Below are 18,633 nucleotides of genomic sequence, written 5' to 3' on the forward strand. Positions count from 1 at the left end.
TGCAACCTGTGAGGTCTTGTCTTCTCATCAGGCATAAAACACGCAGCCTATGAGGTCTTGTCTTCTCATCAGGCATAAAACACGCAGCCTATGAGGTCTTAACTTCTCATCAGGCATAAAACACGCAACCTGTGAGGTCTTGTCTTCTCATCAGGCATAAAACACGCAGCCTGTGAGGTCTTGTCTTCTCATCAGGCATAAAACACGCAGCCTATGAGGTCTTAACTTCTCATCAGGCATAAAACACGCAGCCTGTGAGGTCTTGTCTTCTCATCAGGCATAAAACACGCAGCCTATGAGATCTTGTCTTCTCATCAGGCATAAAATACGCAGCCTGTGAGGTCTTGTCTTCTCATCAGGCATAAAACACGCAGCCTATGAGATCTTTGCTTGTCATCAGGCATAAACATGCAGGCTATGAGGCCTTCCTTGACCATCCTACGGTCTCAGCGCCATAGCGATATTAGCCAGAACTGCAACATGTACCGTTGGTGTGGTCACAGAGTTAGGCAAAACTTTAGCGACACCGTTAAGGCCGTCACAGAGTTAGGCAAAACTTTAGGGACACCGTTGGTGCGGTCACAGAGTTAGGCAAAACTTTAGGGACACCGTTGGGGGCGGTCACAGAGTTAGGCAGAACTAAGCGAGACCGTTAAAGTGGTCACAGAGTTAGGCAAAGCTGTAAGACCGTAGGATTTCTGCACAGAACAATTTCTGCACCTTTCTCTAGTATTGTGTAGCACTACTTTGTACCCGTACGGGGTTCGCCCATGAATACTGTGTTGTGCGGTCGGAACCATTTAAGTCTCACGAACATGCAAATGAGGTAATTTGTACCATTTAAATCTCACGAACATGCAAATGAGATAATTTTTATGAAGATCACGCCGTGTGGCGGTACACATGTCCATAAAACGTGACTCAAATGCTAAGTTATATATTGTGAAGTTTCTTCCGGTTTTTAAGAAGCCAACACGACCAATTGTACCGTGTCGGCATCAAACACAACCGGGCCACCATGTTTGTTCACATGTTGAATAATAAAAGTAGCGTGCCTTTCGTAGTAACATTCCCGAAAACGCCGCCGAAATTGCGCTTTCCTGTTATGATTTTTAGCTGAAATTGTGTTGTTACGATTATCGCTATTGTTGTAATTAATAAATGTTAGAGTATGAAATAGTCGTTCCCTTGAGTGCAAAACGTCCTGACGTCGACGAAACGTCAGGACGAAACCTGGCCGATGGACATGTGTAGCAGTGGCCTCTAGCGATTTGTTCCAAATTGCAGGGTCACATTTACCTGTGGCCGACGTAACTATGACGTAACTGTAGTAGTACACAACTTACAGTACAAGTATCAAAGCGCAAATCTACGCCGACTGAACACGCACCATAATTCAACTTTTACAGTCTCAAAACTGACGTATTCCTCTAACATTTACCACAGGTTCCATCTCGATGCCACGCACAGAACAATTTCTGCACCTTTCTCTAGTATTGTGAAGCACTACTTTGTACCCGTACGGGGTTCGCCCATGAATACTGTGTTGTGCGGTCAGAACCATTTGGGTCTCACGAACATGCAAATGAGGTAATTTGTACCATTTAAATCTCACGAACATGCAAATGAGATAATTTTTATGAAGATCACGCCGTGTGGCGCTGCACATGTCCATAAAACGTGACTCAAATGCTAAGTTATATATTGTGTAGTTTCTTCCGGTTCTTAAGAAGCCAACACGACCAATTCTACCGTGTCGCGCACCAAACACAACCGGGCCGCCGTGTTTATTCACATGTTGAATAGTAAATGAAGGGTGTCTTTCGTAGTAACATTCCCGAAAACGCCGCCGAAATTGCGGTTTCCTGTTATGATTTACCGTCCCATATTTTTAGCTGAAATTGTGTTGTTATGATTATGGCTTTTGTTAGAATTGATAAGTGTTAACTAGAGTATTGAAATAGTCGTTCCCTTGAGTGCAAAACGTCCTGACGTCGATGGACAGTGTAGCAGTGGCCTCTAGCGATTTGTCTCCAAACTACAGGGTCACATTTACCTGTGGCTGACGTAACTATGACGTAACTGTAGTAGTACACAACTTACAGTACAAGTATCAAAGCACAAATCTACGCCGACTGAACACGCACTATAATAATTCAACTTTTACAGTCTCAAAACTGACGTATTCCTCTAACATTTACCACAGGTTCCATCTCGATGCCACGCACAGAACAATGTCTGCACCTTCTCTAGTATTGTGCAGCACTACTTTGTACCCGTACGGGGTTCGCCCATGAATACTGTGTTGTACGGTCAGAACCATTTAAGTCTCACGAACATGCAAATGAGGTAATTTGTACCATTTAAATCTCACGAACATGCAAATGAGATAATTTTTATGAAGATCACGCCGTGTGGCGCTGCACATGTCCATAAAACGTGACTCAAATGCTAAGTTATATATTGTGTAGTTTCTTCCGGTTCTTAAGAAGCCATCACGACCAATTCTACCGTGTCGCGCACCAAACACAACCGGGCCGCCGTGTTTATTCACATGCTGAATAGTATATTTAGCGTGTCTTTCGTAGTAAACATTCCCGAAACCTGGCCGAAATTGCGGTTTCCTGTTATGGTTTACCGTCCCATGTTTTTAGCTGAAATTGTGTTGTTATGATTATGGCTTTTGTTAGAATTTATAATTGTTAGAGTATGAAATAGTCGTTCCCTTGAGTGCAAAACGTCCTGACGTCGGCGAAACGTCAGGACGAAACCTGGCCGATGGACAGTGTAGCAGTGGCCTTTAGCGATTTGTCTCTAAACTGCAGGGTCACATTTACCTGTGGCTGACGTAACTACGACGTACTGTACGTACTATAGTGCAGTTGCACACTGGCCTTTGTGATGAACATTTGTACAAAATACTAAATTAAGTCACTCACAGTAACATTTCCTGTTATGTTTCGCCGTCCCGTGTTTTTAGCTATTGTTTTGGTTATCGCTTTGGTTAGAATTGAGTTATGATTAGGGTTAGAGTTGGAAATGGGCGGTCTCTTGACTGCGAAGCGCCCTGACGTCGGTGAAACGTATTGACACTATGCGGCAGATGTACAGTGTAGCAGTGGACTCTGGCGATTTGTCTCCAAACTGTAGGGTCACATTTACCTGTGGCTGACGTATTAAATTACTCAATTCTACTTGTAGCTCTAACGGTTCCCGTTAGGCCGGCCGGACAAAAATGTTTATAACACACTTTTTTGTCTTTTTTCTTTCTTTCTTTCTTTTTTTTTTTTTTTTTTTTTTTTTGCGCACACTGGCTCTTGACATTAACTACTGAATCTTTCTTTTAATCATTTATTGAAACGTCAACTCAACTTAATATTGGCATGATTTTAGGTTATGTGTTGGGATATTTTTGTTCTTTGGCTCAGGGAAGGAAATCTCAACATTGTTCAGGCGAAAGATCTAAGCTATAGATGCCATGTTCGGCAATTCAGTGTAATTGTTAAAAAATTTAGTCCTTCTAAAACACTACTAGCAGAAATCACGCACATACTCCAGCCTGGCGTCCTGCAAGACTTTTTGCGATCTCATGCCTGGCAGGCAATGAGTGAGTGTACGGATGGTAGTGTGTGTCTGAAAATACGCACGTGCACCGCTGCTTTGGCTAGCAGCATGCACGCGAATGCACATCTATGCGATTCTCGCAAGGTTATGGATAGGTCCACTGTGATACAAATTGGAGAGAGAAAATTTAATTTCTTATGAGAGATAAATTACTTTCAAGTTCAACAAAGTTACCTTTGACTAACATTCTTGTCCATTACAAATGTATGTTCTTGTAGTGTTAAACTATCAATATCTTTTGTGAAAGAAACATCCGAGCAAATAGGTGACCTCCCCACGAGGAAAGCAAATGAGCTATTCCAGATCAAAGATGGCGCCGAAAGTTGAAGTGGAATATTGGTATGTTGCATATTTTGCCGATTTTCTTTGTCAAACTGCCCTGTATGTGCTCGATTTTTGCATTCTAGGTAGCCTTAAGATATTAGGTAAAATGGGATGTAAGTTTGTAGCAGATACTGGATACATCTTCTGAAATTTTAACGTCGACCTATATTATGTTGTTGGAGTCTCCTACGTAATTTGTGTACATGTATAACAACGTTACATAGCGTATAAATTGTATACAATCTGTGTCTTTTTGCGCGCTTTAAAAGAATCAAGGATGCGCTTTAAGAATTAGGCAATGTCTTCATGTACACTTACAATGTACATAATGAACACCCTACCATGCACATTGTTCAAAACTATGAGAACGTTTATATTGTACATTAATACTACACACTACAAATACACTACTGCATTACTAAAGTACAGTCAGCTGTATAATGATCTGTTTCCCCCCTTTATAGTACCATGAAATAAAACTAGAGTGAAACTAAAAAGGTAACATTTGCCAAGCAAATGCATATATAGTAATGTTTACCTTTGCTTTAATAGGTCTGCTCTCTTCTTACTCAATCACATTTATATATATGGTCACAGACAGGAGTCTAAATCCCTCCTGCTATAAAATTGCAACATTTTGTAACCCAAGACCAGTTACCAGTATTACAGTGAATTTACAGTACGGTATACTCACACATGTACACATTTCTGGTGCTAGTGGAGGATGAGGGTACGCCCCCCGCTATCGGGAACTGGCCAATCACATCAAAGCAGCCGTTCCTGATGCGGAAGTCATGGGAGTTGTCGGGAGATCAAGTAAGTCTTCGTTTTTGAATCAGGTTATCTCCAAGCAGATGCTACAGTGTCGAGACAGTATCCAATTGGCCAGAGGAGTGTTTGGTGGTTAATGGACTCTCCTCTTGCCACCGTAGCATCTGCTTGGAGATCAATCAGGAACCCTTTTAAACAGTGACAGTACTGTACAGTAACATACATGCATAGACCTAGCTTAATACACTGTTACTTCTACTAAGTTCTAGGTATGACAGTATTGTTTTGGGTGGCTGCCTTGTGAGTTTGTATGTTTTGAGTCTGGACAGCGTAGCCAGGTTGAGAGAAACATGTCAGAAGATCAAAATGCTGGGCAACTGAAATGGAATGACTCCGCAAAAGGAGTTCACAGAATCTATAGGAATTAGATGTCAGCATTTGGGGGAATTCAGGAGGCCAGGGATCACATGAACCAACCTCCGAGTTCTTCACAGCTTCTTTGCAGCAGATAACCCCTCTTTCCAAAGAGCAATTCCCTTTAATAATTTCTAAACCCATCATATTTTTTCCAGGCTCCTTTGAGATCACAGTGGATGGGCAACTTCTCTTCTCTAAATTGGAGTCAGGAGGTTTTCCTGAAGAAAAGGAGGTCAGTCTTAGGAATAGAAATGTCTAAGAAATACTCATATGAAGCCACATTGAAAAGACTCATCTTCCCTTCATAACTGTATACGTATATACATGTACTGTTGTAGCTGTTGTTCTTTTGTTGGTAGCTGAAATACAAAGATATCTGAGGATAAACAAATCATTGGAAATGGATATAGGCTGTTGAGAATTTCCTTTCATTTGTGGTGTCTTGTTCTTCTTAAGTAGGTACTAGGAAAGTCCATTGTTACTGGCACTTCAGATATGGAAACTTGTGTAGGCAAAAGCACGTTAGAATACATGTCATGCCCTATATATGATACTGTTCGAAATAGAGTATGCAATCCAAGTGCAACAGTGTGTGTAAAGCTGATACATTGTACATTTTGGAGACAAATATATGTCAAGTGTGTCTATTTTCAAATTTCACCTGATGTGTAGTGTAGTCAGTAATTTCCTTGAGACTTAGGGCTACGTTTGCAGATGTGAGACTGATCTCTATGAAAGGTTGTTGGATGAACCATCTAAGGTTCTACACATAGCTGCCCTGTTCTGCTCTGTACATACATGTAGGTATTGCAGGCTATCACAGGGTTAAAAGAAGTCCCTCCAGTCAGGCCCCAGACTACTGATGCCACTAGGGTCTTCCAAGGGTTAAGGACAGTTCTTTCTAGGTACTGCTATCTGTTTTGCTTTTCTGTGGGAAGTATTTTGAGCCATGAGGGCCATATGACAGAGCATTTTTTCTTCAGTCTCCTTAATCTGTGTTGATTGGGTTTGTATGAGGTTTATATGAAGTTTTGTTTTTCAAAATGATAAACTTTTCTTTTGTTTCTGTTTTCCCCAGATTCTTGAAGCGTTGAGCAACTACAAGGAGGGGGACAAGGTTGAACAAGTCACCAACATCCAGTTCCCCGGTTGCACCATTCTGTAACTAGCCAATCACAGAGCAGCACTGCCATATCACCTCATCACCAAGCCAATAGGAAGTCACCTGAAGGTATGTCTCAACCAATCAGGTGGCATCTCACCACCCAGCCAACAGGGATGCAGCAAATGGCATATTTCCACCAATCAGGCTGCAACTCCTCACCCAGCCAATGAGAAGTGATGTGTCATTGACCAACCAAAGTGCTGCTAGACACAGATGGACCAACCAGATAGAGCCTTGCCTCAACCTTTTGAATGAAGCTTTCTGTCTTCACTTGACTTTGTTCCTTTACAAATCTCGGCAATGACGGAGAAAGTTTAAAGGTTTATTGACTTTGTCCTGATGAATTAAGAGAGAGGTAAGGGAAAGAAGTTGAAAAAAAATGGATTGCTTCAAGCATTTTCAGGGATTTGTACACAAAGACAATCTGAAATACTGTACAATATATGTGCATGAAAGACATACAAAGATCTGACTTACAATGCATCATGCAACTACAGCAACCCTCTCTTATTATGGTTTACCATTTTTGGATCAGTCAACATTCATGTTGGAAAGAAATGTAATGTCATTAAGAATGTAAGAATGTGCATGACAAAGATATTTCACTGTTATTTATACTTGGCATCGGGGTTTCTCTAAGTGATCAGTGTCCAAAATGTTATAAATATCACCCTTCTCCTTATCCTCATTGTGATCGATGTGTGGTTTCCACAAACACTATTACAGGACCTCTAACTTATATCCTATCCAAGAGGAGATTCTAGGAGCTAGGTACTCATTTTCACCCTGGTGGAGTGAGGAGATAGGTGGAAAAAAATTGCCTTTCCAAAGGGGTATATAACACTGGGGCCTGCCAGAGATTCGAACCCAGAACCTTTAGATTACTAGTCACAACCCTAACCGCAACCATTTCCACCAATAATAGTTGTTGATCTACGGTGGAGTTGGTTTCGTAAAACCCCATAAAATACTGTTTTTCAGCTTAAGACCGAGAACAGTTAACCCATCTGAAACGTTTTCCATTCTAAGCGTTCCCAGTCTATAAAGGGAGCCTAAGTCACAACCCTTGCCACCAATGATGGCTGTTGATCTATGGTGGAGTTGGTTTTGGAAACGTTTTGTAAAACCCCATGAATACTGTTTTTCGGCTTAAGACTGGGAACGGATAACCCATCTGAAACGTTTTCCACTCTGAAACCCTCTAAGCATTTCCAGTCTAAAGCAAGCCTTAGTCACAACCCTTGCCACCGATGATGGTTGTTGATGGCTTATATGTGCTTTACGAGCGCCCAATGTTAGTCACTGCGAGGCAACGGTGGGAATAATGAGCATTCATAGATGGGGAGAACTAATGAGACTACTGTACAAACACTCTGATGTTAGCGGCTTTTAGAACGTACACAGTTTTATCGGCATGATCTGTGCCCACACAGAAGCGCGTATTGTGCGTCACGTGGCAACCAAAGCTGTAAAGCCATTCAACGGTGTGTGGTAAACGTGGGGTGTTGACGGGATGTCGTTTCTGTTGCTAGGCAACGGGGTTCTGATGGGTTTGCCGCCATTTGCGGTGTGACCGAAAATACGTGACAGACGGACTCAAGTGGTTTGGCTCAGGACTTCTGGAGAAGGTCTACTTTTACTTTTTGTCTTAGACTAAGATAGAGTGTGTCGAGGAAGTGTATCTTCTTAGAAGAGATAGTGACCTGAGACAAGGGACATTTTGTGGAACTGTACTGCTCAAGAACAAGCTGTTCTTGAAACAAGAAATTGAGGCTGTGCCAAGGATTTCTCCAGGATTTGCAACCTCTTGGATATTTGGTTCTAAGATCATTTTGTGGCAGATAGAAGATTTTGAATATCTTGGAGACTAAGAAGGGAACAAATCTGGTGCAGAAAACTTGTTGAAAGGCTGAAGGATCGTGTTTCCTCCATATTCAAGTAAGCACTGCAAACAACCTTCTATCTGCTCTATTACTTTTTCAAGACATTCTTAAATTTCAGAAAGAAGCAGAGACTCGATTTTCTGCTAAATTTCTCTGAAAATAGGTCCAACAAAGGCTGACTGATCATACTTGTTTAAAACAATCGTGCTTGAACATAACATCATCAAAATAATTCACGCCTCCAATTGAGCTGACAACTGCAGCTAAAAACCTCTTGGTTCCAGATTCGTCCAAAACTAAAACTCACCACAGTATAATAAGATGGGTTCAACAAGAGAACCGAGTGTTCTTATCCGGTCTGATACGTTTGTAGCCACAAACATGGGGGCTGCTCTAGAGAACCCTATCGGAGCGGACACAAGCATTTCTAGCACCCTCTCGCACCGGGAGCTCGAGGAATGGTGCGAATCGGCGGAACAGGAGTGTCGAGGGCTTTACCAGGACTTGAAGGAGACCATGGGGGAGAGTAAGAAGTGTCTGCGGGAATCAGAACTCAAGTTCAGCAGGGTCTTACAGGAGAAGAACAGGCTGCAGAAGGAGAGGGACAACGCCTTAGCAAAGGTAAGAAGTTCAGACTTCTTAAGGGATGAGAGTTCGTGATTTAGGTAAAAGACAGTTCAAGAAAAAAAATGTCTTTCTGGTTATCATATCGACTCAAACCTAGCTGCTGGCACTAGTCATTTTTAGGATCAAATGTTACAAAATTATGAACAGTACCCACATTTTCTCATCTCTGACGCAATAGAGCAAGCAGTTATTATGAATACTTGGATGGATAGTTTTTTTTAATACACCTGTGCTTGTACAATGTGATGTTGTCTATGTTTTTGTCTAGTAAGATTTTTGTCCAGTGAATATTTTTGTTTAGTATGATTTTAGCAAAGCTATGACAAAACCCACATTTTTTAAGGATAGGACAACCATTTCTGCTCCAACTTTCAAGACATCCAAAGTTCATGACTGTCCCAAGAATGCTCTCAAGTTGCAGCAAGTTGTAAACCTGTCGTACAACCATTCTGGCCAAGTTTATGTTACAAGTAACAATCTATATACATAATTAGCAATATATCATTGGTTTCTATACTGGTAAACTATGTCTAAAGCATTCCGTATGTACTTAAGTGCTCTTGCAGTAATTGTAAAGTTTTCTTCTTTTTTTTCATGTTTTTATTATGGCCCTATTGAGCTTCTGACCTCTATTTGAACTTGAAACACGATACAATTATAACCTGTTTTTAAATGGTTCAAACCAAAACACCTGATGGTCACTAGGGGCCCCCCCGGGGAGGTGGATTATTCCACTGTGTCCTGGGTGGGGACAGGGTTGTTGAAGGGGCTTGTGTGCACTTTTGTTGACCTTCTGTAGTTCCGTGTTCCTAGTGATTATCACATCACAGTTACCTGGCTACTCTGGTGTTGTCAGTGTCCAAGTCTTCAAAAGGAGGTGACATGAAAAAAGAACTGTAGCAACAAAATAATTCTTAAACCTACTGTAAAAAATCTGCCTTATATGTTTGTATATATGCTGTGAACTACAGTGGCTTTCATTTTTTCGATATTTTGTTAGGGCAGCGTTTTGAAGAAGTATTACCAACAAAAGGGTTTAACAAGTGCCCAGTTTAAACATTGAAAAGTGATTAGTCTTAATAAGACATTCTTTGGCATCTATATTTGGAAAGTGGCAATTAGGAGGTTGTATTTCTTGATAAGTAACCGGGTAACCTACAAACCCACATAGGAGTTCTTTATGAAGAAAACATTAGTCCGAAGATTGTTAGATATAGCTTTTCTCATAATTAAACCGTTTTTTATACAACGGTTGTAATTTGTATATCCTTTCATTTGACAAAAGCTCCCTTATCAGGTGGGCAATTTAATACATCAACAGGCCTCCAATTCCAAAATTTCTCCGTGTTTGCTCCTTCCTTCCTTCCTTCATTCATTTATTAAATAAATTGTTTTTTAACCGCTGTAGGTCTAAGCCCTAAAAGAGGATTGTCAAATGCGCACAGAGGTATCGAAAGTAACCATTTATTCACTCACTCACTCACTCACTCACTCACTTACTCACTCACTCACTCACTCACTCACCCATTGCTTCATTAATGCAAGTAGTAATTTTAACCCCTGTAGGTCCAAGGGCTGAAGGATGAGGCCGTGTCTAAGGACCACAAGTCTGCCAACTAGCTGGTTAAAATTAGACTTAGTAAGACTTATAATTAGCAGTGTTACAGAATATTTACTGTGATTTTTGTAATTCTAACCCCTGTAGGTCCAAGTGCTGAAAGATGAGGCCGTGTCTAAGGACCACAAGTCTGCCAAACGGCTGGTACTGAAGACTATATTATATTTAGGACTGCTACAGAATATGCACAGTGATTTTTGGGATTTTAACCCCTGTAGGACAGAATAGTTACTGTGATTTTAACCCCTGTAGGTCCAAGCGCTGAAGGACGAAGCCGTGTCCAAGGACCAAAAGTCTGCCGAGTGCCTTGCTTGGCTCCAGGAGCATCTAGTGTTGAAGACTAAGGAATGCTACAGAATATTTACCATGATTTTTGTAATATTTTAACCCCTGTAGGTCCAAGCCCTGAAGGATGAAGCCGTTTCTAAGGACCACAAGTCTGCTGAACGACTCGCTCTGCTCCAGGAGCGACTGGTCCTGAAGAGTAAGGAGTGTGAGGAGCTTCAGAAGGCAAACGTCGCCATGGACAGGAAAATGAAGGCCGAGAAGATCAAGCATGGCAGGAACATGGCCAAGTCAGTCACTACATGTTTGTTGTTTTTGTTTTTTGAACCTTTTGTGTCTTCATGGCAAGCTCAAATCGGCCTGCAGGCCACTTTTCATTGAGGTCATGAGGGAAGAGGAAAGGGTCAGACAAAATATCAATCTACATGTATTGTCACACATACAAAATACATAGTTTATTGCATACAGTATATAGAGCTTGTGTATGTTTCATGTCCATTCGTTTTGGTCATTTCTGATTTCTGTTACTTTAAGAGTCTTTGTGTACTGGTCTGCGTTAGGTATTTTTGGGTTGGCTGGGGTATGAGTTTGTATGTTTCGTGTCAGTAGCGACAGTTACATGGAGGGTTGGAGATGGTTTTGACAGTTAATTGATAGGAAGTTCAAGGTTAAAGGTGATACAGCATGCGCCGAATCCAGCACACTTGTCTTGTGTGACACACTGTAGCAACTCATCATATAGTAGTCAAAGGTATCATACATGCATAAGTTCAAAAGTAAACGTCACTTTACTTGCTACTACCTAATGATTCAGTCGCGTACCGCAGAAAAAAAAAAGATGGAACATTGTTTCCTAACGCCCCCTATTGTTTATATTACAGACTGCAGGACGATATGACGAAACTGCGGAATGTGAATAAAAGACTCGTAGACGACTGCGACAACTCCAAGAAGCTGGCTCTAGAGGCTCTTAAACAGGCAGAGAACGCAGAAAGATTCAGGTAGGATTTTTCTGTGTTTAAGTTTGTGTGTGTGTGTGTGTGTGCCTGTGTGTGTGTGTGTGTGTGTGCGTGCATATGTGCGTGGATGCATCTGTGTGTGTGTATCTGTGTGTTTGTGTGTGTGTGTGTGCGTGCATGCGTGTGTGTGTGTGTGTTTATGTACCTCCATGTGCGTGTGTGTGTTTCCGAGGTTTTCTCAAAATTATGATGACTCATAAAGAAACTTACTCTCTGCATCTTTTACTCTCCTTGCAGACAAGACGAGATGAGGAAAAGAACCCAGATGGAAGAGCGGATGCAGTTCCTCATCCGAGAGAAAGAGGTCCTCACCAAGAAGCGCTACATGACCGACAAGGCGTACCACGAGGCCGTGCGGCGCATGGCTCACGTCATCAGCGAGAAGGAAGAAATCACCATAGAGAGGAACAAGGAGCGAGCCATGAGGACGCAGCTAGAGAGAGCGTTCGACCAGAAAAGTAGAAACACAGAAGGTAACAAAGAAACTATGAACGAGATGAAGAAGAGAGCCCTGGACAGGTTGAATAAGAGCCACATACCGACAGTAAACAACGCAAAACATGTCAGCGCCACGGAGGAGATGAAGAAAAAGTTTCTAGGTGCAATGGCAATGAAGGACTGAGGATAAGGTTGAAAGTCCATCTGTGTTGGTAGAAACCATTCTAAACTAGAAAGATAACATTTGCAAAGCAAAGACTTAATGTTTACCTTCACATACACTGTCAAACCCAACAAACTAACTCTGTTCACTACTCAAACACATGCATATACATGTAGTATATCTGGTGACACAGTCCAATTCTGTCCGGCTATAGCCACTACAGGGTGTCTCAGAAGCACTGGTTAGCATGGTGACAGACGCCTGGTTATGTGTTTGGAGAAGAAGAAGAAACAGAGCAAAAACAATATGATTTCCTTCTGTGAAGGTAAACATAATTAAAGTATGTGACATAGATCCAACTTTCCCAAATCTTATGATGATATTTTATATTACAAATGCATGGTTGTAGTGATATTCTTTATTCCAGATAAACATCTTAATCAAAGAAGTGGAAATAAAATAGGCCAGTTCACAGTTCAAAATGCTCATACACAAGGTCAAAGGTGAGGCTCCGACTTTTGAACTGGAGCAGACTACGCGTTTTTTTGTTTATGTCTCAGGGGCCTTCAACTTAATGTTACCAACAGTGGGTCGCACTGCACGTGCGCATTTCAACGGTGGTGATTATGATGATGACGTGCATTTTAACAATGATTGACTGACTGGTATCAGTTGAATCCATTAGTTGTTCCTGTGTGAATTAAGCTTGAGTGGGTTCAGCAACTTTTACAATATTTCAATTATTACAATATTTCAGACAGACCCATGTTCAACTTTTACAGTCGTTTTTTAACCATTTACAAATGGTTAGGTATGACACTGCAGGATTGGGTAAAGTTAATATATACTATGTATATACTATTATTATACTATACAATGATCCACACAATAGACTTAAGGTATAGAATGGAAGAAGTCAGCAAAAACAACACAGAAACATAAACTGTGCCAGTCTATTTCTCTTTATTGTGGTATAACCACATCTTGACTGACATGTATACTGACAAGGATTAATTTTCACAATAGCAACAGACACAAACCATCTGTAGCAACAAGGAAAATAAAGAATGATAATTTGACATTGAATGATTCATAGACAATATGAATGATAATTAAAAGTTAAAGATAGTCAGATGGGAAATTTCTTATTTCTTTCCTATACCTCGACTTTAAGTACCCTTTCTGTTGTACATGCACAGTTATAAAGTGATCTTGGGGTGACGTCAACTATTGTGAGTCCTCGACCTGTCAGCTGGGTTAGCGTCTGTCAACTTACGGCTGGAAGTTGACAGGACGGACCATCATTTTGGACTTTTTCAGATAGGTCTTATAGGAGCCTCCAAAATAGTACCAATCGATACCAAAGCCACTGTGACTGGTACGGTCAGAGGGGCGGAGGTACGGGCCGTTTAGAGCAGACCCAGTACAGGACTTGTACCACCAACCTCCCGCGTAGGTACTCCGGCCACCTGCACAGGACCCGCTGTAGGCATCACGGTCTACATCCCTAGCACTAAAGGGCTGACCCGTTAGGTAGGGGTTAGATGATGAGTCTGAGAACCCATCCCCAGCGGTCCCACTGTACCCACTGACAGAGAGGCGATAGTTGGAACTACTCCCCACCGAGAATGACGAATACTTGGCGTACTTGACCACGCTATCCCAATCTTCCAGCTCTACGTACAGCTCATACGCGTTCTGTCTGGTCAAATGGTACATATTCTCCAACCCCAACCACTGCTCTCCATTGGCTGACCCAAACCCGTACCTAAAGGCGTTATAAGGTCGGTTAAAGTCGATAGACCCGTCAAACCTCCTCTGTATGACCGTCCACCCTCCCCCATCTGTGGTCTGATCACAGTATACAGAGATCGGGCTGGTCAGACCTACAGGCATTATGTCGTATACACCACTAGACACAGCATTGAACAGGGACAGGGCAGTGTGGATCTGAGAACAGTCGGAAAAGTAGTTTGTGCGCCCGCTGAGGGCTAGGGAAGCCAGGTCGGTCTGAGGAAACTGCCCGCCCGCATCACCCGGCTTTTCGTTGTCTGCTTGGTCCTCTGTCTCCACACACAGTAGCGATTCTGTAAGGAAGTAACACTTATAATGAGTTGAGAAATTCCCTCATTAAAAAAAATTTTAGATTCTACGTTGAGATTTCTTCAAAAGGTCTGTGGGCTATTTATCATGAACATATAGAAGAGGGAAGATTGGAGTAGCTTTTTTTTTTACTCGGATCTCAAAGATATAAATAAAACGAATGTCCTATTACCCAAATCTCAGTGAGATCATCTCTCTTTGTGACATAATATTAATAGACGACAAAAACAACGAGTGTATATGATTGAATATGGATCTAATACTGCATATACAAAATATACAAAGACAGATGATGATGGTCAAAGCCACTAACTCCACAGTTAAGCAATCCACACTTATGATAACTTCATAAGACAGAGCAAGAACCATGGACTAACCACAAGTCGCTGGGTCAAGTGAGTTGAGCTCGTCCCCTACAGCTCTGCACAGGTCCTTTATTAGAGAGTTGGCACTGGGACTGGGTTTAGTCAAAGCTGCAAGGAGAAAATAATCTTATTGAACGTGTTTCTTCTACCCAGAACTATCAACGTTAATTTTGAATTTCACAGCTTCAAAGAAAATGGATACATTGAGTAAGCATGGGATGATGGTGGGTTGGCCTCAACTTGTGAATCCTCGACCTGTCAGCTGGGTTACTGACTAGCAACTCACAGTTGGAAGTTGGCAGGGCGGACTATCGGTTTGGGATATACTATGCCAACTTAAATGATGTTTAACCTCTTGGAACAATAGGAAACACTTACCAATTCCTTTGCATCCATTCCGTATCTGACACAGGTCCGAGGTGCTCCACTGTGTTTCCCCGTCCTGCGATGTTCCACAGACGGTGGTGCAGACAGTAGTGATGAGTAGGATCAGGTACAGCATCATGGCGGCGGTCAGGCTGGTCGGCAGTCTGGATATAAAACCTCAGTACGCCGGTATTTAAACCTTAGGTACATCTGCCAGTATTTACCAGCCACTTTAGACAGAAATATCCTAGAATAAACTGACATTTCATATGTGAATTTGCCACTTCCTTCCCTCATTTATTAGAATTGACTCAACAATCAGCGAGCCAAATGTACTAAGGACTCGTTCGATATCTTTTATATAGACATCTGTATAGTTACCTGTACAGTAATATAGTATGTTTATTTTCCACTAAACTAGAGAACACGTGTACATATACCGGTAGTTAAAAACACTCTTCGTGCTTCTGTGAATGATTTCATCAGGTTGTATGACAGAATAACAAGGTTCATAAACACTTCAAGTCTACGCTTCGATGTTTACGAGTCTCTCGTAAAACAAGTGGCTGTGAATAAAAAAGAACTTTGCTATTTTACTCTTTGTGCAAATTGACCTTCCACATATACCAAAACATCATTTCGCTACTTCTTTATCAAAGTTGACACAACTCTCAACTGAACATTTTGTTCAATTTTCAAAAGGAGAAGTATTTTGTCGGCATCAACAGAAAATTTTGATAACATTTGCAATGAGTATGTCGTGTGAACTAGTTTTTTTTTAAATTTTTTTACATTATTCAGAATTTTGCCTGTTGCAGACGATATTTTTTCCGACATAACATTTTACAGACGGAGTGTTAACCTTATGTGCGCGAATACGATCTTATATGAGACATTCTGCCGAAGTGCCATGCCCAATATATTCGCGCAGATGCAGTACGTTCTGCCGACGTGCTTTGCTGTACACACGTTTCCATATCTATACCTCTTACGCAATCGCCAACATTAGATAAGTTCTCGCGAGAAGTACCGAACGAGACTTTGTACTTATCCCATTATTTGGTTAGCTGGGCTTATGCCTATATAAACCCCATTGTCCGACCCGGTGTGTCAGTGCATGCGATTCAGATAAACAGTAAATAGGACACCATATATAACTGTAACACTCCATTATCTGTTAAACAACAGAACTGTTGCGTTACTAGCCTGCTCGTTTTTAATTGTTGGACAGTCTTGATCCGAAGATATTTTTGACGGGAATCATGATGACAAAGATGCAGTTCCAGAGCCTTTTCCTGTCCGTTTTCTGCGTCTATTTTGTAAATACAGGTAAGTTCTGATTCTTCTTTCATCTAGTGGTTTTACAGACTTAAAAGGTCATTTTATATGTGTGTGGTGTTTTATCATCCCATGTGTTAAGAAAATGTAAAACCCCGTCATTCTATGTAGCATTTACTTTGCACTTAGTGTTGTATAAAGATGTGCTAGAATTTTATACAATACAAAGTAGTAGCCTCCATAGCATGCCAAAAACTGGGGGGTCTTCGGGGTCTTTGGGAGCTTTTATGTGCTATTTTCTGATTGCATATAGACAACGTAGCCGGCCTGGTTGAATTACCCCCGTTTTTAGAACTGGGCTAATCAGAGACGACCACCAAACCCCCAGTTCTATAAGCCTGCAATGGAGGCTAACAAAGTAGTGTTATCTGTTTACAACCTATACCCAGCTGTTACATGGTGGAACTTTTCAAAAGAAAAGATCGATCCAGCCGTGCTTCTACATGAGGTTTTATGGCTGATTTATGATGAGTCCACAGGGCTGGAAATACTGGGTGCATGTGCATCTTAGTGCACTCAAATTGGAGCTGTGCACCCAATTGTTTTCTGTGGGTGCACTGGTGCACAAAACTATTTTTGTAGGTATTTTTTACATGTCAAATGTATTATAGTATACATGATATTCTTGGCATTCTTGTCAGAAAATAATGAAATTTAGTAGTACTTGTTTAAGATTTTGAAGTTAGCTCCCATTTCGGTTTCAGGCTCAAAAGAGGAGCAGTAAGATCTCTAATTATGTTTTGTTTTATATGCATGGTGCACCCAAAAACATTTGTGCACTAGTGCACCTATTCCCAAAAATGAATTTCGAGCCCTGGTCCATGTTAGAAGTGTGCCCTGATCAGACGTAGTAGCCATGTGTACACCGGTTTGCTTATCTATGCAAGATCTTAATAAACAGGTTGATCAAACCCTCTATGCGAAAGACGCTCAAATAACGCTGTAGCTGTTTTGTTTCGACAAACCTTACAAGAAGTCCATCACTTTCTGAAACATCAAGAATGCAAAACAAACCAGACAAAAAGTATACTTTTTATACATTTGACATATGTATAATGTGCAAAGTAAAAAGAGTGTAGTCTATACATCTAACAGGTGTTACTGTTTAAATTATACTCGAGGGTTTTCTATAGCTTGGTACTCATTTCAAGATTTCGTTGATCTCATTCCAAATGAGAATAGAATATCTTTTGGTTTCTTCTTATAGTATGGAGGGAGTCAATACAACACATACACACACACACACACACACACACACACACATACACACACACACACGAAAAATATGTAAACATGCACCGTAAAACGTCGCAGAAAATTCTTTCTCCTTGGATACGGAAAAGTGTTTCTATTTATGATACCAAGGGGCTGAATACCATTGATAGCCCCATCAGAGTCGTTAAGCATGTGGCAAAACAGGACAGTAATTATATCTGCACAGCTGTTGCACCACCTTGTAAAACATGGGGTGTCATCTTGTAATGTACTTCTGGTATTGGTAACAGCAATATATAGCTGCGTCAAGGATCTAATAGTGTAGCCTCCATAACATGCCACAAATTGGAGGTTTGGCGGGCCTTCAGGGTCTTTGGGAGCTTTTATGTGCTATTTTCTGATTGCATATAGACAACATAGCCGGCCTGGTTGAATTACCCCCGTTTTTAGAACTGGGATAAGTAGAAAACAGCCGATGACCACCAAACCCCCAGTTCTATAAGTCTGGTACGGAGGTTACTAATAGTGCCTTTATAAAGCCTCTGGTACACACAGTTTATTTACAGTTGACTAGATACTGCCGATAATAAACACAGTATACAGAGTTCTATTGTGAAATGGAATCTGCTATCACTAAACATAGTAGGGGCCCTTAATTCAATAGAAGGCGATTGTAGTTTGATACAAAGGGATTACAATATATCTGTTGTTGTAATTAAGTCTGAAGCCAGTCTTTAAAACGGTTGTATTTGATGACTCCATACGTCGTGCGATCGTTGTACGACATTCTTGGGGCGGTCGTGCAAGTGTCTTTCAAAATTCAGCTGTATTTTTACACGAAAAACGCTGTCTTCACTAGATCCTAGTCGTTAGAGCAAGTAAGCCACATGGAAACTTCATGAAACTAATTTT

General features: G+C 41.2%; 3 protein-coding genes across 3 annotated transcripts; 2 read left to right on the forward strand and 1 right to left on the reverse strand.

Moving 5' to 3' along the window:
- The first annotated feature begins 4,054 nt into the window (after window positions 1-4,054).
- LOC109468380 (migration and invasion enhancer 1-like) lies at window positions 4,055-6,976 on the forward strand. Its single transcript, XM_019766630.1, has 4 exons — window positions 4,055-4,061; window positions 4,678-4,764; window positions 5,292-5,368; window positions 6,215-6,976. The coding sequence occupies exons 1-4, from the start codon at window positions 4,055-4,057 to the stop codon at window positions 6,299-6,301; spliced, it is 258 nt and encodes an 85-aa protein (XP_019622189.1). The 3' UTR covers window positions 6,302-6,976.
- Window positions 6,977-8,327: 1,351 nt separating this feature from the next.
- On the forward strand, window positions 8,328-12,355 carry LOC109468381 (coiled-coil domain-containing protein 57-like). Its single transcript, XM_019766631.1, has 4 exons — window positions 8,328-8,805; window positions 10,826-11,004; window positions 11,596-11,715; window positions 11,971-12,355. Exons 1-4 carry the CDS (start codon window positions 8,506-8,508, stop codon window positions 12,353-12,355), a joined length of 984 nt encoding a protein of 327 aa, XP_019622190.1. The 5' UTR covers window positions 8,328-8,505.
- A 1,147-nt stretch (window positions 12,356-13,502) lies between these two features.
- On the reverse strand, window positions 13,503-14,806 carry LOC109468382 (fibrinogen C domain-containing protein 1-like). Its single transcript, XM_019766632.1, has 2 exons — window positions 14,773-14,806; window positions 13,503-14,421 (listed from the first exon to the last, which is right to left on the reverse strand). The coding sequence occupies exons 1-2, from the start codon at window positions 14,804-14,806 to the stop codon at window positions 13,607-13,609; spliced, it is 849 nt and encodes a 282-aa protein (XP_019622191.1). The 3' UTR covers window positions 13,503-13,606.
- Between the last annotated feature and the right edge of the window lie 3,827 nt (window positions 14,807-18,633).

Source organism: Branchiostoma belcheri, unplaced genomic scaffold, assembly GCF_001625305.1.
Source record: "Branchiostoma belcheri isolate BF01 breed outbred unplaced genomic scaffold, Haploidv18h27 scaffold2, whole genome shotgun sequence".
In the NCBI taxonomy this organism is placed as follows: Eukaryota; Metazoa; Chordata; class Leptocardii; order Amphioxiformes; family Branchiostomatidae; genus Branchiostoma; species Branchiostoma belcheri.

Coding starts and splice junctions, on each gene's coding strand:
- LOC109468380 (XM_019766630.1), top strand. Junction 4,765..5,291: donor GGGAGTTGTCGGGAGATCAA/GTAAGTCTTCGT, acceptor TATTTTTTCCAG/GCTCCTTTGAGATCACAGTG. Junction 5,369..6,214: donor GTTTTCCTGAAGAAAAGGAG/GTCAGTCTTAGG, acceptor TGTTTTCCCCAG/ATTCTTGAAGCGTTGAGCAA.
- LOC109468381 (XM_019766631.1), top strand. CDS start 8,506: ATGGGTTCAACAAGAGAACCGAGTGTTCTTATCCGGTCTGATACGTTT. Junction 8,806..10,825: donor GGGACAACGCCTTAGCAAAG/GTAAGAAGTTCA, acceptor TAACCCCTGTAG/GTCCAAGCCCTGAAGGATGA. Junction 11,005..11,595: donor CATGGCAGGAACATGGCCAA/GTCAGTCACTAC, acceptor TTTATATTACAG/ACTGCAGGACGATATGACGA.
- LOC109468382 (XM_019766632.1), bottom strand. CDS start 14,806: ATGGTTCTTGCTCTGTCTTATGAAGTTATCATAA. Junction 14,422..14,772: donor GTCTTATGAAGTTATCATAA/GTGTGGATTGCT, acceptor ACTTCCTTACAG/AATCGCTACTGTGTGTGGAG.